General features: G+C 44.2%; 2 protein-coding genes across 10 annotated transcripts in view; one reads left to right on the plus strand and one right to left on the minus strand.

The window, feature by feature from the left end:
* The window catches only part of LOC121080507 (protein FAM219A-like), a 198,874-nt gene extending 189,691 nt beyond the window's left edge, over window positions 1–9,183 (minus strand). For 2 of the 6 annotated variants that reach the window (XM_040578565.1, XM_040578560.1), the window contains exon 1: window positions 8,780–8,870. In XM_040578565.1, coding sequence (XP_040434499.1) covers window positions 8,780–8,839 — 60 coding nt within the window. In that variant the 5' untranslated portion in view covers window positions 8,840–8,870. Of the gene's footprint in view, window positions 1–8,779; window positions 8,901–8,938; window positions 8,996–9,099 lie in introns of those variants that run through there. The other 4 variants (XM_040578564.1, XM_040578568.1, XM_040578562.1 and 1 more) reach the window with 4 other exon arrangements.
* LOC121080508 (iron-sulfur cluster assembly 1 homolog, mitochondrial-like) lies at window positions 9,054–22,741 on the plus strand. 4 transcript variants are annotated; one of them, XM_040578569.1, is made up of 4 exons: window positions 9,054–9,359; window positions 16,942–16,995; window positions 18,799–18,904; window positions 22,296–22,741. In XM_040578569.1, exons 1-4 carry the CDS (start codon window positions 9,054–9,056, stop codon window positions 22,442–22,444), a joined length of 615 nt encoding a protein of 204 aa, XP_040434503.1. In that variant the 3' UTR covers window positions 22,445–22,741. The 4 variants fall into 4 exon arrangements, with proteins under 4 accessions (XP_040434503.1, XP_040434505.1, XP_040434504.1 ...); XM_040578571.1 differs by lacking the exon at window positions 9,054–9,359 and adding an exon at window positions 15,189–15,429; XM_040578570.1 differs by lacking the exon at window positions 9,054–9,359 and adding an exon at window positions 15,191–15,474.
* Window positions 22,742–23,017: the final 276 nt, after the last annotated feature.

Raw genomic sequence — 23,017 nt, forward strand, 5'->3', positions numbered from 1 at the left:
AAAGAAAGTGGAGTTTTACATGGGAAAGGGAAACCAGACATGACCCATTAACATGCTTCACTGTTAAATATCCAGCCTCTCAGGGTACTTTCCAGGCGCATTCAGATGGGAAGATTTACTTGCACCTGCATGTGCACAAAATGGCAGGTTTATGATGTACCATTGGTATTCCAACAACACGCCCCTCTAAAACATTTTACTTTATTGACCCCAAATATAACCTGAAGAAACAGGATGTTCAAACGCCTCAGGCTGCACCCAAGTGGATAAGAGGGTCTGAGCACCCAGTTGTTACACCTGGGGAATGAAAGCAGCCCTTGCGTTCAAGGCCAGTTTCACCCCAGGTGTGCTTCTATGAAGGCACCAGCTTGTGTTGGAAAATTTGACCTGGCAGGTACACGCTAAGCGGACTGCACATGCTTTTTGAGAATTAAATTTGCAGGTTCAACAGGCATCAAAGATGGCCTTGCAGAACTGTCTAGCTCTGGACATGCCATTAGCCAAAGAACAAGGTGTGTGCAGAGTGCTGAAGCATACAGCTGGAGAATGCTGCATTACCATACACAATGCCATAACCACAATCAAGAAAACACATCAAAAGATGCAGGAAGTCACAGCCAAGATGGGAGACTGGTTCCAATCAATGTTACAGAATGAATGGAAGGTGGACTGGAACCCTACCTCATGGATCTCAAGTTTGCTCAAACTTAAACTTGGGGTATTGATTAGCGGAGACTTTGGTAAAGCTGCAATAAGGTGCCCGATTAGCTGTTTACTCACTCTCCTTCAATAGGATATGTTCAGATCACCACTGTTCAAGAGGGCCTTGGAGCGTTTGAGCCACGAGGTGGTGTAAGGGACAAGACCCAAGTGACTGTATTGTGAGTCCAGGCAACATCCAGAAAGAAGGCTCCAGAGGTAGCAACAGGCAGTCGGGGGGGGGGGGGGGAACACGGGACGGGATGACAGGCAGGACACACGACAGCTGGTGTCACTTCCCTTGACTGACTGCTGTCTCAACCACTCCTGGAACTGGGGAGAGAGAAAGTTCCAGAAGTCCAGGGACTGGTACAAATAAATAGGGGCACGTGCAAGCCTCTGGGGTGTTCTCTTCACTGAACACCCATGTTGGCAGGTCTGACGCTGGATCACCAGTCCTGGATCCCTCTCCCCCCCACCCTCCCCTTCTTCTCTTAAAGTTGTTAAGTAATATAAAGGCCTACCTCAACTTCTCATAAAGCCGCATAGTTTGATTGGATATAATTGTGAAAGGGTCAACGTTTACTGAGTGTTTGTTTCATTAATGTTGATGCTTACGTGTGGACCTTGAGTGTTATCTCACCTTAGATTCGCAAATCCCCTTGGTGCGGACCGAGTCACTCTCCCCTTCCTGTAGGTGGGATGTGACAAGGAACGAAATGAAGAAGCAATGAAGATACAAAAATAATTGCATTTAAGGAAGCTAAAGATACTCAGTCCACCAGGTAAAAATAGATCTACTGCTGGCCAACCATAAGAGATCTGTTTGAAAGCAAGAAACAGGAAAGGCCACCACCAAAGCAGGCCATCTCATCCCAGCTCAAAAGCTCTTCCAATGCCTGCAGCATTCTTAATGAATGAAACAGACATTCCCTCCCTTCCCCTCCCCCCCTCCCTTCAGCTTTACTAGTAAAAATAACAAACTTTTCTTAATCCCCAACTAAGAGGGCCTTGCAACTCACTTAGTAAAAGCAGTTTGGATATAGCCAGTATACTCAGTACATATCAAAGAGAACATTTCTTCCCAGAGAAGCGATAAACCTTGTTATCCTGTGAATCCATGGCAGGTATGTCCAAAAGCAGGTACTCTTCAGAACTGAAGAAAATTTCCATCTAGAATTTCGTTTGCTCCAACTTGCTATCTTCAAAGCAGAGAAGCAAATGCTTGCTTACATATTCCAAAACAGACACCAATCCATTGTACAAGATTACACTTTAAGCCTCAGAGAGAAGATTAACAGTCAGGGAGAATACACAGGGTTAGAGCTGGAACTGACAACTTTACTAGTTGCAAGTGGTTGCAGCGCTACAATGTCAATTTTATAGCGACAGACACAGAATAGCCTCAGAGACCTTATATTCAAAATGGCACAAGACTTCACCAAAGATGCATGGTATATGCAAGTGAGGGGAAGTGGAGATGCATTTCTTCGGAGTCTGTGGAAAGTGACAGATAACTGATCTGCATAGAAGCAAAAAGACAACTACTCCAGCCAAGACCTTAAAATGTCTGGAAAAAACAGGTACACCATCATGACTTACTGACTTCCAGTCCTGCCATTAGCCAGCTCCCATCTTAATCTCCTGCCCCACAGATCAAACCAATGATGGATTCCCCTCCTTTCCTTATCAGGTTCAGTCTTCAATTTCACAGCAAGGAAGATGCGACTCCAGAGAGGCTGTATATGCCTTACATTCCCCAGGGGTAAGTTGAGGGGTTTCCTTGAATGAAAGCTTTCAGAATTAAACAGTATGCATTGTTCTCCTCTCTCACCCTAGCATTTCACTCCTCATCTGACTTCTTACAGACCTGCCACTATCAACTGGCAAAGAGAATATATGGCTATTTCCTGTAGCAGAAGTTGGTGTCTGAGTAGATATTAATATATCAAGCTCCCGGGAGTTATGGAAGAATCCCAAGAGGAGACTGCACATTTAATTCTTTATAAAGTTCAGTGCCCCTTCTTAAACACCTTTCTTCACTCAAGAAATACTGACAGAACAACTACATATAAGATTTTGTGCCAAGAAGCGAAGAAGAAACAGCATGCCTGCAGAGACAGTGCCAGCCAGAACATGCTCCTGTGTCCTGATAAGTCATCCTCTAGCAACAGCAGCCGCATCCCTCACCACAGCTGTCCAGGAGCCCGTGCTGGAATCTCTGCTGGAGTTTCTCCCTGGCCTGGGGGGATAATAAAAACGCTCCTATACCTCTGCACCTAAGGCCTGATACAGGGCAGGGGAGCGACAAGACAACCCAAATGACAGAACTGAAGTATGCAAGGGGGTCATTTTTAGGCTACTGCTATAAACGACACAGCAGCACATCAAAACAGGCTGTATAACTAAAAGCAGTACTACCTGAATCAGTTTAATTTCAGAACCCATAGTACTGCAACTTTACAAGTCTCATGTACTGTAGGCATTTACAAAACATATAGCTGTGTAACCCCTGGGTTACATTACAATGAATATACATAGGAATGACGTTTTCATTTTAGAAGCTTTTTCCTTCTAGAAAGATGAGTTTCTTGTGTATCTACACTAGGGACCTAATGTTATATTAACACACCCTTTCTAAGCCCTACAGGTATAACCTTTCTTTTTGCTTCTTAGTTACTCTTGCTTTTCTGTTTTCATGTTTTTCCCCATTTCAGGGATGCATCAGACAAAAAGAAAGATCTTGACACATAGCACAACTTTCCTAGGATGAGACAGTCAATATTTTCCAAAAATAAAGAACACAGATTTTATAAGCGTGTTCAATGCTCATACTGTCCACTGACTAAAGATAGTTCATTTTTTAAAAACTAAGCATCTAATAGTTAGTTTAGTTTTTTTCTTTTGTGTTTTTTCTTTCCTAATGTTCAAGAAAAAAAGCTATATAGAAATGTATCTTCTGTACCTTCCAAGTTTTTGGAAAATTTACACCTCCAGTAGCAGCACAGATTTGGCATCTCAGCTAGAAAACCAACAACCTCACTGCAGGATGTGGCTAAGCAAAATCCTTAGGTCAGCTATAGTCATCACAACTAGAGCTACCAACCCAAGGTCCCACAGCCTGGCAAACATCTGCAAGGAACCAGCCTGGCCACAATGCTTCAGAATGAGATATAAGAACCATCGACCCAATTTCTCCAGAAAAAGCTCCCACTTTTCACATGAGCATAGAATTGGAAAACTAAAATACTGCATTACACCCGCCACTTTCAGAAAGCAAGCCAAAGTCAGAGGAGCTTTGCCACAAACTTCTGAGAAGCTGCTGTACTTTAACAGGTGCTTTTTCTTAGGAAAAGTCATACTGGTGCCATGTGGGCAAGAGCACTTTTATTCTACTTCCATTTTTGTGCTAAGAACAAAAACTGCCTGCATCACTGTATAGGAGCAACATGTGATCCAACACCATCACCTGTCAGTTTGCCATCAAACACTAACCAGTACTTGATGTATGCTAGAGACAGGCTCAGGAGGATTTCAGACAGCTGATCAATGGCTGTGTTATCAGTGGCAGGATTGGAGGCTGAGGGGCTCAGAAAGGCTTCAGGCTACTTTCTGAGAAAGGTTTCCCTTCAGCATTTAACAACCATACCCATCTTAATTTTGAACAGTAGCAGATCAGCAGACCTGTCTGTCAGATGGTTTTAGGCAGATCTCCAGCAGTTATCCTAAATTTCAGCATGAAGACATCAGAAGCTAAGATAACACTTTATCTATGCAGATGAACAGGACATTCAAAAGTGTGCATGCTGGTCAAGAACACAAAGTTTTCAAGAGTTTCAAGAAAAGCCTAGCTTCACAAACTTCACTTCAGGGCCCTTCTCACACTGCCCCCGGATACTAGCCAGGCTCAGAGGAAACTGTGCTCTCCTAGGACACCCTCCAGCCTAAACAGGATGAAAAAGCATTTCTTATAGTGTATGCACTTCAGAACAGGCAAGGGACTTTATTTGCTTTCAGCAGGGGGTCATGTTTCAAAACAGTTTGATAGCTTTAGAGGCAGTTCACAACAGCTCTCAGGTTACACCTGGAAAACAGACTTCCACCTCAGATCTTTGGATGGGGAAAACATTGCCAGACTCCTTTGGCCTTCAACATTGGATGACCCACCTGTCTGAGACCAAGTGGAACTGAAAGCTTTTCATACTGGGGGGGGGGGGGGGGGGGAAGTCCCAAGATGCTAAGATTATTCTACACTTAAAAGCGTTGGATGGGGGGGGGTGGGGACAACAAATGGTAACTGTAATAGAACAAAGCAGCAATATTGGGTAAAATTGTGTTACCCAAGCAAAGTACTATGATAAACCCCAGCTGGCTTCTGTACTGCAAGGATTCTTGCAAGCATCCAGTCCCTACTTGCAAGATACAGGCCAAGAGTTACAAAGCAGACAAAGCCACGGGAAGCGTTATACCAGACTTTTTCTGTCCCACTTAGGAACCAAATGCCAGCATTTCCAGGTATGCAGAAGAATCCCACACATCCAGTCATAGCAACAGCCCCTCACATACACATTTCACTGTGAACTCCATTAGTTAAAAAAAAAAAAAAACAAAACCCAAAGCAAAGGTTCAGAGTATTCTTTTAATGCAAGTGTTAAATCCCTTCGTGAAAATTTCCTAATTCTTGGCTGGTGAAAAAGGGAAGGAAACCTACTTCCTAAACTCACTATCACAGCTGCATAATATACCATCCTACCCTGCGACAGCAGGGCTGGACCAGACAACCTCTTTGGGTTCTGGTCACTCCACAGCCATGCAAATGTGCATCCACATGCCAATTCCACTCCTCTTGATGCCACTGTATGTACATTTATGTCAAAGTATTCTGTTAAGGGGAGGTTGCTGGCATTAAACAAAGCTGTGCACAAAGTTTGGGTCAAGCTGACCCACCCTCTCAAGTCATTAGATGACTCACCTTCTCAAGTACCTACCACCTCAAGTCCTCAAAACTGATGAATGAAAGGACTTCTAATCAAGGGACTCGACCTTGAGAAACAAAGAGCAGATAATGATAAGAATACCCATCATGTAAATTATGCAGAAAGAAGACAAAGGTACTTGCGATAGTGGGAGATTGTGACCTCCAACTCGATACCCACACCCACCCCACAAGAGGGCAAACCTTTGCTTGGGGAGCATGGGTAGTTGGTAAAAAACTCCAATAGCGAGCGCACTAGTTTGCATTAGAAGTGAGAAACTTGTAACCAAACCTGTACGTAACTGAATATGTAACGTACTATGAATATGCAAGTACTCTACTGTATATAATGTGTACCCTTGAGTAGCTTGGTGTACTACATGCTCTCAGCATTGTAATAAAGAATGCCTGCCTTCTAAAACTTCAAGTCTTTGAGGGTTTTTCTCTGTGACTGACTTTACAGTATCACTCTACTACTATCATGGGGTTTCTAAAAAATACTTATGACGTGCGGAATTAGACTCTATAACTCGAAAGTTATAAAGTAGGTATGTTTATTGCGCGCAGATGCACGGGGGATCACTCCTCCACAAGCGTGCATACCCGAAGTGACGAACCATCCCACATTTATACAATGAAACAAATGAATATTCAATTAACGCCTATACATATTCGTTACCTAAACCCCGCTTCGTATGTTAATTAGCTTATCAGTCCGTTTCCTGGAATGTGGTGGTCTTGCAGGTTTGTAGGTGATTCATGTTCTTGTGACCATCTGATCTTCTTCAGCAAAGAAACTTAGCACTCCCTCCCTCTAGATAGCATTGGAATATCTCTCATTCTTTTTTAAAATAGCCCCTTTGTTAGAGGAAGAAGGGCAGGCGTCTCCCCGTCTCCCCTTTGTTAGAGGAAGAGGGGCAGGCGTCTCCTCAAAACTGTAGTTGTCTCCTCAGAGCTGTGTGCCTATGTGACCAGACACCGCACCCATGACTAGTCACCATACCCACATTCCTGGGCAGACATATACAATCACAATCGATGTCCATTGTCCCCATTTCACACTATTTCTCCATATCACTTATGTGTATTTTTTTTTGTCTGCCAACAGCTTTTCCAAACTTGCTAATCTCACTACCGTGTCTGCTGCCCGAAACATGAATAAAGAGGGCCAACCTTATCACATCTGCTGCCTCTGCTTGACAAAAACCACACAAGTAGGGCATGCAACAAGTCTACATGAGCTTTTATGGACAGTTTTCTTCCCCACCACAAAGGTTGGAAGTTAAAAAAACCAAAACAACCACCTCTAAACTAAAAATATTTTCACAGTTTTTCAACGCTCCCACCATAAGAAAAGTGGGTTTCTTGCCACTGAGGGGCAATTTGAGTTTATAGACCTTCGTAGGAGAGTCTTTCCATTCATAAGACAATTATCTTGTTCTCAACTTTTTGCAAACACTAGCTGCAACGAGAAACCAAGGATTGGTACATCAACTCTAAATAATGTACAGTTTAATATACTATAAATCTCAGTAGTATCTTCAGTGCTAACATGAACCTGTCAATAACCTATTGTCACCTGCTGTCAAAAGGATCCGTACAAGTATTTCATTACGGTTCTTTCCACTTTTCCAAATATTTCATATCACTGTCTCACACAATCAGATGCTGAGATGGAATTCGCTTACTCCAGGTGCCAAAGGGAATCAACATCTTGAGTGAGTCAGCCCATTATCCAGCTTTCACTTTAATGCCAAAGTGAACTGTTTCAACAGGTTCCAGGTTACACATAACAATGCACCTTCAAGCAGAGAGTGAGGCAGACTGGAGTAAATGGAGAGGAACACACAAGGGAACCTTTCCCCAGCTGAGAAACATAAATGGATAAACACATTCAAGTGTTCTGCAGAATGCAGCTGGGGCACACCACACACAAGCAAGACTGTAGCATCAAAGCAAAGCAGCTACACGCTCACAAGAAGTCTTGAACTACCTGGCGATGACCTAGTATCTCCCATGGCTGCCAGTCAGTTGGCCTTTCTTCATAAGTGTCATTTCAGAAGCTACTAAGAGCCCAGAACTGCTCTACCTGCCCATTTATGCAGCCACAAAGTCCCACAAGCCTGTATACTTCCTTTTGTGGCAAGATTCCCCAGGGCCCCATATGGTAGGTAGTGTAATCATCATGTCAACTTCTTCAAAGCAAGTTAACTGAGCATAATTGTGTCTACAAAATGAAAAAAACATCCTGAAAAACACATGCCCTGGCATGGGGGGGGGGGGGGGGGGGGGGGGGGGAACCAAAATACAACCCATCACAGATTGTAGTTTTACATTAAGAATTTTATGTGAGTAAAACGGTAATTTGGCAGAGATGTTTCTTTGCATAACATCTGGATTTTCCACACGAGTATCTAATAGCAGCTTTGCATTAAGAGCAATGGCTATAAAATCAGCCACAAAAAGCATTCGGCAGCTTTATACCACAACTTAGACCAGACACGCATTTCACACCCATCCCGTGCATGCATCCCATCCCTGGGGAGCATCTCTCAGGCCGGACTGCGCACAAACGCGGCCTAATTCTTCCCCCAGATCTCACGTATATTGTAAGAGTCAACTAAAATCCCACCAGTCCTCTGCGCCTCCAGCTGCTCTGGCTGCCCGTCCTTCCCCGGACAGACTCCTCAGTCATATCACCGCTCCCCACCCCCCAAGGCGGCGGGAAACACCCGCCCAATGCGCCAGCCAGGCCAAGGCGCTCCAGGATGCCGACATGTTTGGAGAAGCGACGTTTCAACCGAGGCAGGAGCAGAGCCACTACCGTCCGGCTGCCGCTGCCCCCGCCCTCCCCGCGCACGGCTCCTGCCATTGCTACCAACAGGGAGATGCCGAAGGAGAAGAGCAGGACGGAAGAGCCAAGCAGAAAGCCGGAACCACGGGCGCCCCGAGATAACACAGAAGCCGCCGGTAGGGACAGCCCCAGGATGGCCGTTACATAACAATCGCGGCGCGAAGGCCCCCCCCCCAGCACCGCCACCCTCCTTTAGCCCCTTGGCAAGGCGGCGACTCCCGGGAACGTGCGCAACCCCACCCGCCCCTCACCAGCAGCTGCATCTCGGCTTGAACGGCAGGCACCTGGAACCGGTCTATCTCCTCCATCATGATGGTGCAGGCAAGGCAGGAAGAAAAAAGAGCAAACGCAGTGAAACTCCTCAAGCGCCGAAAGACGACAACGACGACACCACCTACCACAAGTTCTACCTCATCATCGCCGCCGAAGTGACTCAGCCGCGCCACTTCCGGGCCCGGTCGCTCCGCCCTATGTTTTCATATTCATGAAGAGGGTGAGGCCTCTGGCAATAATACCAAAGGCCAGATGCTCGGTCCCCCGCGGCACTCGCCCTACTGTTACCAGGACGTACCATTCCCCCCCCTCGGGGGGAGCTGGGACACTTCGGTAGGAGGTGGGAAGTGGGAGGAAAGGAAAAGCCAGCGCCCTCGGCGTTCTGCGGCCGAATTAACCGCACACCGCTTCCGGCGCGTTCCCGTGGTTGCCGCTATCAACTTCCGGCCAGTGGTTGGCTGGGAGGGTGCGAAGTTGTCAGGAGCGACTGGTGGCGGGGAGCTGCTGCGGAAGCCGCCATGTCAGCCAAGGTGGGCGACAGGCACCAGGCACCAGCAGGTAAGGGTTTGTCCCAAGCGGACATCGTAGCATGTTGGGAGAGGGGTCCGCCGGAGTCAAGAGACTACTCAATATGAGTTATGCATCTTGCTCAATTTTATTGGCTTCTAACATTTCTTATATAGCCTCAATGCACAAGCATGTTCCCAAAGCAAACATATAATTGGTTATTAGCCCCTAAGCACGCGCTGCTCTCACACCACTATTTATCATGATTGGAACAAGCATTCTGTCCATGCAGCTATTTGCGTTAGCTATGTTTTAGCCTTGTGGTTTGTTACTCCCTCTGTTACCGAAATCTCGGAATGAAGAACTTATCGACACCAGTGTGATGTAGATAAGCAGACACTTCTTTATTAACGGCCGGGTGCGTGAGCGAGTCCTCTCACGATCAACGCACACCAAGTCTCAAAATCAGACACCATATATAGAACATACTCATTCATATTCATTAAGTATTCATGCATAATCATAATATTTCCAGTAAATCATTAACATACTCTCCTCCTATATCCGATTCTGCGCAGTAGAGCTTAGAAAGGTCTAGAAATGGGTCTGGGGTACGATTTGGGTAGGTGGTATATGAGTCGGTGGTCGCGATCTCCCCCTGCCGGAATTACCTTTTACTGAAGTTCACGGTTTCTTGGCAGGCAACTACAAGCTGTTCCAGTCGACTCTTCCCAATTTCCATTAATCTCATATTCTGACATCTCAATACACTTTCTACATACAGAAGACTGGTCAGGTACAAAGAAACCTTTCAAACCCTAAATTATTACCTAAGTTTCAACAATGATTCCAGCCCATTCTTCTGGCCTTGGTACAGGATGTACAGAGGGTCTCATAGCAGCTTTTACTGAGCAATTATAAGTTTCCTCAAAACATATTTTTATCCTTCTATATTTCTATTCTATAAAATAATTCTATAAAATCAAATAATCAATCAAATAAAGTCAATCAATCTTAACTTATTAACAAATCGATAACACAGGTCAGGAATCCATGTTTGCAGAATATCAGACGTAATAAGCCATGTTTAACTGAATTCTGTGTTTCTTGCTTGAAAAGGAAAACCTGTTGAAGTGACAACAAAACAAAGCAGATATTCGATTAACTTTTACTTCCTGATGCCTTTTCTGGAGCGAGAATTTTTCCTTGCAGCCTAACACATCTTTTACCTGATTTGCAAATTACCGAGTGCTTGAGACATAGAGGTCTTTAGTAGGAGGTGACCAGGCACTCAGCATTGCACTAGACTAAGGGTTGATATGTGGGAAACAGCCCGTCCAGTTCCATATCTGCAACTGACTGTGGATCCCAAAGTTTGTATACATATATTTAATTACTGCTGTAAAGCAACTGCTGTAAAGTTTCCTCAAAATATATTTTTATCCTTCTATATTTCTATTCTATAAAATAATTCTATAAAATCAAATAATCAATCAAATAAAGTCAATCAATCTTAACTTATTAACAAATCGATAACACCTCTATCTACATTCTGTTCTCTATGTCCCTTGGCCTTGCACATGTCCTCCCTAACAGCTGCAGCTGGTTACAGCCACGGCCTGTTATTACAATAAAGTTACTTGGTCTTAGGATTCAAGAATAGATCAAGGCCACTTTCTTGTTAACTTCAGCGCAATAACTTCAGCACAATTCTAATTCCAGGCCTGGATTGTGCAGACCCTCAGGGATTCCGTGGCCACGCTTCTGCAGCCATTCTTCTACAGTAGCAGGGCGGCTCCACACTCCTGTGTGATAGCGCCTTGGTGACGTCACCCCCAAATGGCATCACTGCAGTGCCTCGAGCTGTGGGGCGATAGAGGTAGCGTCGCTCTGTGGCCCCGCTCTGGCTCTGCCACCCTCAGCCCCTGCTCTGAGTGGGTGCCACAGTGTCACCCAAAATGGCATCGCTATTCCCAGCACTACCACACTTTACATCACCATGCATAGCCCAGCTCGTTTCCTTCCAGGATGCCCCGCAGAGCTGTAACCCTGCAGGGCTGGGTGGGACATGAGGGTTCAGCACAGCCCCTCCTTGGTACTGCTTGCCTTGTGGTTACATCATGTTGCCCCTGCACTGAGGTGTCATCACCCTGCCAGTGACACCCTGCATGTTCTGTGGCACTTTTATGCATCGCCACCCTACTCAAGGCAAAGCAGCATGTCCCAAAGCTGCAGCACCCCACATTGTGTCACTGTAGTGTTGCATCCCTGGGAAACTACAAAGGTCTTTGGACATCATTATGTCGTGCCATTTTGTCACTGTTACAGTGTGTGATGCTTCTCTTCCAGGGCAGGTTTTAATGCACTTGAGATGTCCCCAGTCTGTCAGAGAACCTTTAAGGGATGCTGAATTGACAGGTTGAAATCCCTGTTTTTAAAAAGTTAAAAAAAAAAATGCTTTAGATTATAATTACCTATAGCTTTTATCACTTTCCTTTTTGTTTTACTGTTTGGTCTTCTCTCAGTTCAGACAATGAAGTGAGGTCACTGCTAATCTTTGTGGCCCTACCCCTACTCTGGGAGCAGCGGCGCGGGTGGATCTGTGTCTATGACACCTCACTGTCTGCCTTTGGGCTCTGCATGGGCATCCTCTCACAGGATGAAGGGCTCAGTCAGATTCATTCCTGGATCTCATCTACTACTGGAGTTTCAAAGTGTTTAATTTAAAAGCAGAAGCTGACCTGGCAGATAAAACCTTTTTCATAACAAGTTTAGGTCAGTCCCAATGTATTTGATTTTTAGGGTGGGGGAAAGAGAGTTAGCATAGGTGGCCCAGAAGTGACTGAGAACAAGCAGCCTGCTTCCTCAGTCCAAAACACATGCCAGAAAGCCATAACTGACCAAGGAATGCAGAAGGAAAAAAAGAGGGACTGATGTGATGGTTCAGAGCTGTGAGGTGGTAGCTGAGATCCCTGGACAATCCCAGTGGTCTGTGAGGGAATCCAGACAGCAGGAGCTCTTTCAACAATGAGGGAACAGCAACCCTTCCTGATCAACTGATTCCCATCTAGTTACCCAAGGGTGATTCATCTGGACTCTGGTTTATCCACGCTAGAGCTGTATAGACTCTGTACAGACCTATGCGACTTCTGAAGCCTGAGCTAATAAACCCTAAGTGTGAGCTGACTCTGCAGAGCCAGATCAGATCTCCCTGTTCCTGCAACCAAGGGTTGGAGCCTAAAAACCAGAAGTATTGAAATAGTTGTGCATGGGCCTGATGTCTCTGGGAGCCATCTGGGTATTTCTGCACACGTGATATAAGGGCTTGTGGACTTTAGAGTAGGCAAGAATAAAAGAGAGGATCACCGTGGTGTTCCTAATACACAGCATTTGGGGAATTTTGAGAAGATGCGGAATTATGTAAATGCATAAGCCAACATCCCTAAATTAGACTGAAGGGAATGGAAGAATTAGATTCTCAGCTCTCCTGAAAATGAGGTCTTGAGTATGACAAGTGGGACACCCAGAAGTGTAGTATTCCTTAAAAACACTGACCTGTGTGGCACGTACAAGAACATGCAGGAAGTTGTTGATAGGGCAGGGAACAGCACCCTATTAGCCCTGTGTAAGTCCCATGTGTGATCCTGGATGGTGAGAGGGTGGCCAATGACTTTGAGATTTATAAAAGCAGTTATTTCAGACATGGTTATCTATTATAGGTATGCTATTGGAGGTATTGGTTCCAAACTTCCGTGTCTTCGCTTTGTGGCTCAAGGAAAACACCTTGACTGAGCAGTGGAGAGCACCCTGTGCTGCTGTGAACCTCTGTGGCTGAAACTGCCCCAAGGAGAAGAAAGATTTGGCTATGGTTTCTTAACTGACATTGCATATACTTATTTGCATTTACAGTGCATAAAACCAGACCGGCTGGACTTATTATTTAGGGTCAACTCCACTGTCAGTAACTATAGAGGATGGAGACAGTGGTTTGTTTGACAGTGACAATGTACAGCTATGACTTTGCTTTGACTATGTGCAGCTGTGATCCTGCAGCAAAGAGGAAAATAACTTTGAGGGAGTATGAGAAGAAACCTGGATGAAACAGAAACAAAGGAATGTGATCTAACCTCTAGAAGATAAGGAAACAGCGTGAACAGTGTTGGGGTCTGCAGACAAGTTAGTTGACTTCAGAGACTTAGCCGTGTACCTTTAAGACAGCCACAAATTGTCAGGTCTGTAAACAGGATGTGAAGAACCGGAACTTAGAACCGCAGCATACGGGCACCTACAGCAACAGCAAATAGCAAGCAAGAAGAAGGACACAAAAACCTATCAGGGTCTGACACATGTACTGTCTAAGAGTATATATTTGTATAAACAATAAAGGCCGTTTTGTCTGAACCCAGCCACGCAGACATAGTGTTTCTTTTCAGTCCGCCTCGACCTGCGTCACCACAGAGTGATGATTGGAAGCATACTAAGGGCATAAAAGAAGGTAAAGCTCTTCATATCTTCATGGTAAACTGTAAATGATGTATTAGTTGCATTCATACAGAAGCTTCCAGTTTATAAGCATACGTATTACTGACACCAGCTTCAGGCTGATAGAAGGTTTAAGGGCGCTGCCCCCCCTCCCCACCCCCTGGTGTGTTTTAGATGAGAACATGTGCACAAGTTGCATATATTTTGTGTAGCTAAAGAAAAGGCCAGGTTAGATGGAGCTTTGAGCAACCTGATCTAGTGGAATGTGTCCTTGCCCATGGCAGGGGGTTTTGAACTAGATCAGGGGTCCTCAAACTATGGCCCGTGGGCTGGATACGGCCCCCCAGGGTCCTCAATCCGGCCCTCTGGTATTTACAGAACCCCCCCGCCCCCCCCCCCCCCCCGGGGGTTAGGGGGGGGAAACCAAGCAGCCGCAGATGACCTCCTGCCACTTCATCCACACGCCAGCCCCCTGTTTAAAAAGTTTGAGGACCCCTAAACTAGATGATCTTTAAGGTCCCTTCCAACCCAAACCATTCTATGATTCTAAAAAATGTAGCTTTTTTAAAACATTAGCTATCTTGATTTTTATATTTGCGGTGGAAGTACTATGCCTCAGTCATGGTGTTAGAAAGGAGTGGCATGATTCTGTATATTAAAAAAAATACCTGCACATTTACTATTAAGCTATTTAAAACTGGCTAAGCATGCAACGAGTCCGTTATCCAAACTACATCCAGTAATGAGATGCAGAAGTGTTGCTTGTGTTTCAACTTCGTAGATTAAAGGTAAATATAGGTTTAAAGTATTGTCATCCCTAACTGTAAGGGCTGCACAGTCACACCTCTCCCTTACATACAGTGCAACTCTCCCACCTCACCTGCCCTGCCTATCCCTCCTGAACAGCCTGTAGCCCTCCATCCCAGCTCTCCAATCATGGGACTCATTCCACCAAGTCTCACTAATACCAATGACATCAGAGCTCTGGGAGCTGACCAACGCTTCCAGTTTATCCTGTTTGTCTCTCACACTGCATGTGTTGGCACACAAGCATTTCAGATGTGCTCCTATGTCCTCGGTGCTCCCTGGAGCAGCATAAATGTACTAATTCGATTTTAGTGGGAGCCTGGGGTGGGGGTGGAATAGGGTTAAAAACTAGTATCTGATGCTAGATGCTGTTCCTGAAAAAAAATCAAAGGGGAGATTTTATTTTTTTCCCCTCCCCCTGCCTTCCCCTCGGGACTGCCAGTGGAGGCCCGAAGGGAAGGGCTTCCTACTCCTGCTCCCCTGGCGAAGTCTCAGCACCATCCGCCTGCTTATCTCTGCGAACAGCCCTCCTGCGTGCACCGCCCTTCCTTTCCTGGGTGCACAACATCCAAGAGTTTAAAATAAAAAGGCACGTACACACCACTTGGCAGCGGGGTTATAACAGTTGATGGCACGGCTCCTTCTCGGCAATAGCCGGGGAAGGAGGCAGGGCTGTTGCTGGTTGCCGATCATGGGCTGCTGCCCAATAGGGGTGGGCGCAGGGAGCGTGCTATGCGTCGTGGCGTCATGTCGGCTGTGCCTAGGGCAGATGGGAGAGGAAGGGGCTGAGATGGTCATGGCTTCGTCTGTCGTGAGGGCTACTGTGCGGGCCGTGAGTAAGAGGAAGATCCAGGCTACCCGCGCTGCCCTCACCCTGGTCAGTGCTGGAGACGTGGCGGGCTCCACCCTGCCCCATGGGATGCCGGTCACAGGCCTCTCTGATCTGTGCCTTTGTCCTGAGAGCGGGCGTTAGAACTGTGCCACGGGCAGGGCAGGGTTGAAGGGTTTCCCTCGGCCTGACTGTCTGTCCGCCCCGAGACAAACGCTACGCTGAGGCCTCTAGGCTGCTAGTGGCAGTGGGACGGCGTGGGCCGTGCTGTCAAGCCTCTGTACGTGGCTGGCGGTGCTGCACGACTGGCCCAGCAGCAGGCGAACCTGCGCCCGGCACTTCTGAGCGATGTCTCTGTGTAGGGCCGTAGGCCTAAGGGCGAGTGCTTGTTAACCCTCCAAAGTTGCCAGCTGCGCGCTGGCGTTGGGATTTGGTCGCTAGGAAGGGTCTACAAGGAAGCGGAAAGGACTTATTCCCACTTGTGAGCTTGCCGGGGGCATTTGTGCTCCCAGTGAGGAGAAGACTCTGGTGTTTCCTCATCTGCACCTGTGTAGAGACAATGCTTGGGGAAAGCGGGTTTGTCTCGGGTCTCTGGTCTGATAACTGCTGGCAGGCAGTGGGGAAAGGGGGAAAGACCGGTGCACAGTCACTCTAAGAAGTATATTTATTCTGAAGGATGGAAATTCAGTACAGAAACTGGCAAGTAGGTTGCCTGTGTTAATTGAGAAAGCGGATTTACTAGTTGTGGCAGTATTGTAGAGGCCGTATGTACAGTTGGGAAGGCTTACTCCAGAGGGAGGCGCAGCCCTCTGCGTTGATGGGGGCAGACTAAGTATGTCTATAGTTCAGTCAGGGCAGGTAATTCCTGTATTGTAGTGATCTTGTAGCAACTGAACATTAGCTATTAGCACTAACTAGAAAAGGTATTCTAATGTAAACCTAGTAGAAGTTTTCTTTGTGTGTTTGAATCTGCTAGTAATACAAGCTTCACCTTACTCAATATCTTGGAAACTTGTAAGCATGTAAGGGGGGCTTTTTCATGTATATTTTGTGTATGTAGTCTTGCATTTCTGCAGCAACTAGATAGATCTATGTGAACTATGAGTTTATCTTCTGTAAAGTCATAGTTCCCCCCATAAGTTAACGGGAGCAGAAGGGAATAAACATTTCTGTGCCTGGCTGATTTTTTTTTTTTCTGTAATGCATATATGACGACATTTTTACTAGAACAGAACTGTTTAATTGAGCTGTAGTAATTTTGCAGTATGTTTCTTGAGGCATTGGTTTCAAGTAGAAGAAAGGCTAGTTGACAGTGTCCGATGGTTGGTGCTGTCGGTGGACTCTGCGGATAGGAGACAAAACTTAATTGTGCAATCACATGTTGTCTTAGTTTACAAAAGTAACTTTTTATTTGCAGTGTGTGACTTGCATGTATTACAAAGTGTGTAACGTACTTGAATTTTAATTTATTTTTTTTAAACTAAAGTCAAGCATATGCATTTATCTGTCTTTCAGACCCCATCGGCTGCTCAGAAGATAAAACACCTTCTTAAAGATAAACCCGAGCATGTAAGTGCAAACAGGGCTATCTTGCAGATTATACTAAGGTATTGGCACTGCTGGTTATTATGAAGCATTTCTGGCTAACCTAGCATCTTGAAATAAACACTTCAAAAACTTGGAGATGATGGTGTCTTGTTTTGGATGAGACTGTGTAAGTTTATCTATTGAGCTTCATTTCTATATAAAGTAAAATGCAGAAAATAATGGACTGTAATGACCTTTCACTGTACAGTTACTTTTGAGATGGGCAAAACTGAAGGGGGGGGGGAGCCACCTTAAGCTTGAAAAATATTTCTAAGCCATATTTTAATCAACTATTCTAGTATGGCATAGTGGTGACTTCTGGTAGGGCTAGAGATCTTCAGCTGTTGATACCAAGATGTTATTAATTTCTTGAAGGCTTTCTGGTTTTGAAATAGATAATAATGTTAGATCCATACCCTTTGGAAAAGGTATAATTCTTATGAAATTTGCCAGACAATGTCTTTTTTTGTAAAATAATTGGTGTTTCAACAAATAGCTGATTGAGAATGCAATCTTCTCTTCTTGGGAAGAGTGCACAGTCTTGCTTTCTAACCATTATAAAAGCAAGCATTAGGCTTTCTTCTTTACAGCAAGTACTAGTTCAAGAAGACTATTTCCCTCAACTTTTGTATAAAACCCCATTGTTTCATTTGCTTCCTGCACATCTGCAACTAGCTAGACACTTAATTCTAATGTTTTAAACCATCCTAAAGAAGCCCAAAGCCTATAGCTTAGCAGATCAGTCATCCCCCTTGTTGTAAATGGTGTTCATGTTTTCCAACCCATTATTTCTAGCCCTTCTTGTAGAGGAGGGTATTTAGTCTGAAAAGAACAAGTGCTGTTTGTCTGAGATTCCACTTGTCATCAAGTGATGCATTTTGATATGTTTTTAATCATAACATTGGTTACATAGATTATTATACTTCTCAAATTATGTACTGGAAGCATTTGTGTGTGGAAAGTGGTATAGATACTTTTGGAAGATCCTTGTGCACAAATAATTTTCCAGTTCATTTTCAACAACCTGTTTCAACCTCTTCTACAGCCTTATCTCAGCTCTTGCATAGATGCTCTGTTTGATTTACAGGGTCATGTTAGATAATTGCAAATTATCCATTATTCACAAACATATTGACTAGGTTGGGCTTTAGTATTGATTAACACGGTAAATCAATAAGCTTACTTGCAAAAAAGGAGAGGATTAAGTTTTAAGTGTGAATGGTAATGTGGATAATGAAGATCTTAAAGTAGTGTTTTCAGAACTTTGAAGTAGTAGATTTCTGATGGTCATTATAGGAGTTATGTAAAAATCTAGCAACTGCCCTTGGCTTGGCCTCACAACCTCATAATTATGTTACTCTCAACAATCTTAAAATAGTGCCTGAATTACCATCTGAATCCATTTCCATTTGAAGTCACAAAAACATCTGTTTGAGGTTTGACTTTTATGAGATCAAGCACCAAGGAGTGTCAACAGTTCATTACTTTGTTGGGGTTTTTTAATCCTTTGTTTTGTTTTGTTTTCAACATGCTTTAGGGCTTGGTCCACAGTAGCAAACATCTGATGTCTGCTTGGTAGTCAATTTTATATGAGGAAAAAATGTTACCTTTTAATCCATTAAACTAGTTTACTCACCCCCCCCCTCCCCCCCCCCCCCCCCCCCCCCCCCCTTAGCACTGGCCTTGAGGCAAGGGAGAAGAAATGCCAGCTTTTTGTTGTTCTGCATGCTTTTTTATTTTGGTATTCAAGAATAAGTTAAAAAAAATATAAATGTTTTATTTTAGGTAGGTGTGAAAGTAGGTGTTCGTACAAGAGGATGCAATGGACTTTCTTACACACTAGAATATACAAAGTCAAAGGGAGACTCTGATGAAGAAGTAGTTCAAGATGGTGAGTTTCTGATGTAGTAAAGAAAAACTGCATGCGTGTGTGGGAAGAATAACCTAATTACAAGTTTGCCGAGGGACAGGTTAGGACTTCAAAGTAGCAAGTTATTGTAAGAGGTTCTAGTGCTCTGTTATAGGAGTTGTCACCTTGGTTTCTGTTGTGAGGATGTAGAAGTAATCAGTTAGCTAAATCTGCAGCTTTGTAGAGGAAACAAGCAATATCCTCGATCCAATCTTCATTTCATGCCCATGTTGGGATAAGTTGGAGTTCCCTATGATAACAACAAAAAAGCCTCTGTACTGGGTCAGAATAAATGCCCTAGCCCTTTATTCCTGTCTTTGGAGGCGGCCAATAGCAAATATCTGAGAGAATACAGAACAAGGCATGGACAGACGGATACCTTACTAATGTACCTAAAAGTACTTGACAAAGTAAAAGCTTTATTTGCAAAGTTTTCCCAACTGTCTTCTATAACTAGCTTTATAATCGACTTCTTTTTTAAATGCCTTTATGCTTTTGATCTTGATGTTATTTTGTGACAATGCATTCTATAATTTTAATTAAGCATTATGTTTGAAACTGTTTTCTTAGGTTGGTATTGTGTGCTGGGTTGACCCTGGCTGGCTGCCAGGTGCCCACCAAGCTGCTCTATTACTCCCCCTCCTCAGCTGGACAGGGGAGAGAAAATATAATGTAAAGCTTGTGGGTCGAGATAAGGACAGGGAGATCACTTGGCAATTACAGTCATGAGCAAAACTGACTCAACTTGGGGAAATTAGTTTAGTTTATTACCATTCAAATCAGAGTAGGATAATGAGAAATAAAATCAAACCCACCACCTCAACTTCACTCCCAATTTCTCTACTCCCTCCTCCCGAGTGGCACAGGGGGACAGGGAATGGGGTCAGTTCATCACACGTTGTTTCTGCCACTCCTTCCTCCTCACATTCTTCCCCTGCTCCAGCATGGGGTCCCTCCCACGGAGCACAGTCCTCCAGGAACTTCTCCAACATGGGTCCTTCCCACGGGCTGCAGTTCTTCATGAACTGTTCCAGCGTGGGTCCCATCCACAGGGTGCAGTCAGTCCTTCAGGAACAGGCTGCTCCAGCGTGGGTGTCCCCATCCCGTGTCCCGTCCCCCCTCCCCCCGAGTTCACAAGTCCTGCCAGCAAACCTGCTTCAGTGCAGGCTTCCCACAGGTCCCAGCCTCCTTCAGGCATCCATCTGCTTCGGCGTGGGGTCCTCCACGGGCTGCAGGTGGATATCTGTTCCACTGTGGACCTCCATGGGCTGCAGAGGAATCTCTGCTCCGGCGCCTGGAGCACCTCCTCCCACTCCTCCTTCACTGACCTTGGTGTCTGCAGAGTTGTTTCTCTCATATATTCTCACTCCTCTCTCTAGCTGAAGTTGCTGGGTTGTTCGTTGGTTGTTGTTTTTTTTTTCCTCCCCTCTTATTAAATATGTTATCACAGAGGTGCTACCACTGTTGCTGATTGGCTTGGCCTTGGCCAGCGGCAGGTCTGTCTTGGGGCTGGCTGGCATTGGTTCCATGGGACTTCTTCTTCTCACAGAAGCCACCCCTGTAGCCCCCCTCCCGCTACCAAAACCTTGCCACGCAAACCCACTACAGCTTGCTGCCCGATAATTTCACTGAGTAGTCCCGTTGTAGGTCTATTGTTAAAGTACTGAAAGTTCCATACATCTTTCCAATTTTTATGGAACCTTCCCTTGGTGATATTTTTGTCAAGCATGAATTTTTAGGAAGGCATAATAATGTTTGTTTTGGCTTCTGTTCTTCTAAAAATTGCTAAATTTTTTTATACATTATTGAACTGTGCTGCGTTTGCATCCAGAAAGATTACTTTTCAGCTGGTGGCAAAGTAGGAGATTTGAATAAGAGTAGGATATCACAGTTACTTTCTTACAGAAGCTATGCTGCTTGGCAGAGCTCAAATTCCAGCTGCCTTGAAAATATCTGTGACCAAATCTTAATATTTTTTTTTTTAGGTAACTTTTTTTTTAAGATAACTTTTTAAGGAGCTTCAGCAAATGACTAAATTGAAATGGAGTAGATGAGTTCAGGACTGCCACCTAATTTTGCAGGTGCTTCTTGACTTCAGATTTAGCTGGATCCTAGAGTTGCCTCTTCTTGCCTCCAGAGCTGCTCTGGCTTTACAGGGCTGAAAACACACTTTTCAGAAGGCAGTTCCTGGCTTGGTTCTTAAGGGAGATGACAGCAGTTTCCCTCAGTCACAACAGAGGCCTTAATCTCTGAAGCCAGATGATGTTTCAGTTGTGGCTGTGTCCCTTCTGTTTTACTTTGATTGCTTCTAGACAGCCTTCCACTGAAGGCAAGGCTCTAACTTTTTATATAGCACTCTGCTCAGTGAGCTGGTGGCTTTGGATACCAACCCAATTCTCCTGGCTTTTAGTTAGCAAGTGCTGATGCTTAATACAGAATTGTGATTCTGCTTCAGGGTTCAGGTTCTCTCTCATTAGATTTAGCCTTCCCTGTGTATTACTGTCCAGGTTGACCAAGGAAAATGTGCTTAGATGCCCACAGACTTGAGTTGTTTTACTAAAGTGTTCCATCTCAACTTCTACTATGATGAAACGGCTTTCCAGCACCCTCCTATAACTTAATGAGTTCTTGTCGCTGCTACTGACACTATTTTTAAACTTTTATTTTTATTATTTCCTAGTCTTATGGACAGCTAAAGCAGTCTATTCATACTAACCACTTTATACCATGCTTGCAGTTTTAAAGTTCAATAACTTTCCAGGCTGGTAGATACTTTGCATACTTTAGAAAAAGGAGATCTTTCTAGTTCTGCAGATGAACTGCAAATTCTTACTCCTTAAAGGTTATGATATCTTCAAAAGTTCGCACAGCTACCTTGGTATAGAATTCAATATTGCTAATAATTCATGTAGATCTAATAATGTTGGCAGAGCAAAGGACATTCCTTATGAGAGAAGGGTTCTTCGGTTGTTTTTATTTTTAGGAATGCATAGGCTTTAAGAACAGTAGAAGAAAGTGGGTTACTGAATATAATGCATGGGAAAGGAAGTATCAAAGCTGAGACTCACATCCAAGTTCTACAACTGATTGCTCTGGGTATCGTGATTTTAAATCTGAATGAAAATAAATGTGCACATATACACAAATACCAGCACTAGACTGTTGCTAGAATTTTGTAGCTAGAGTTGGGGGGGGGGGGGGGGGGGAAGGAAGAAAAAAAAAAAGTGCCGTATCTTAGGCTATGGAAAATGAGTTATATTGACATATTTTTGTATTTGGCTTCCACTTTTATCACTGGTTGGAACAACATTTCAAAGTAAATGATGAACGGTTTTGCTGTACGTAATATTTTTTTTTCTTTGTTGTCTTTAAGGGATTAGAATCTTTATTGAGAAGAAAGCACAGCTGACACTTCTAGGAACTGAAATGGACTATGTGGAAGACAAACTGTTCAGTGAATTTGTCTTCAGTAATCCAAACATCAAAGGAACATGTGGCTGTGGAGAAAGCTTTAACGTTTGAAATTTCAGAATGACTACTTTGACTTTGAAAGCCACAAAACACTTGCTGAATATGTGGCTTTCAAAAGCAAGTGCATTTTCTTCAGGTACTTAGGCTGTGCAAAGTGTGGTTGCTATTAAGGAAAATAAGGTTAATTCATTTTGAAAATTTAAATTGTGTGTTAAATCCCTGCACTGATGTTTTTACACTGCAACTTGTGATTAATTGGAACCCATAAGGTAAGAACATTAAGTGGTGTGGCACTTCTGTGTGTTCATGTACCGTGGAAATAAAGTCTCGCTGTTTTTTTCCTTTGCCGCTTTCTTTGTCCACTCTACTTGCACTTCCCCATCCAAAAGCCTTCTGCAAGAGTATATTGGCTATTTATTCTGATTTGAGTTGGAAAACAACAACAAAAAACCCCAAACACTTCTATATTTGTGTGTGTTTAAATATGTATATATGCAGACACCCACTCTTCAGCTTCAAAGTTCACTATGATTATGTACATAAATAATTTGTTTTATTAGGCTTCTGCTGGTTTTATGTATAGACTTGTCTGGTGGTTTATTTTCCCATAAATCTAGGGAAGCC

Source organism: Falco naumanni, chromosome W (genome assembly GCF_017639655.2).
Source record: "Falco naumanni isolate bFalNau1 chromosome W, bFalNau1.pat, whole genome shotgun sequence".
Lineage (NCBI taxonomy): Eukaryota > Metazoa > Chordata > Aves > Falconiformes > Falconidae > Falco > Falco naumanni.

What these genes read in the sequence shown, in the direction of transcription:
- LOC121080508 (XM_040578569.1), top strand. Translation starts at nt 9,054, where the DNA reads ATGCTCGGTCCCCCGCGGCACTCGCCCTACTGTTACCAGGACGTACCA. An exon ending in CAGGCACCAGGCACCAGCAG is followed by an intron (nt 9,360 to 16,941) that starts GTAAGGGTTTGT and finishes TCTGTCTTTCAG; the next exon opens with ACCCCATCGGCTGCTCAGAA. An exon ending in TTAAAGATAAACCCGAGCAT is followed by an intron (nt 16,996 to 18,798) that starts GTAAGTGCAAAC and finishes GTTTTATTTTAG; the next exon opens with GTAGGTGTGAAAGTAGGTGT.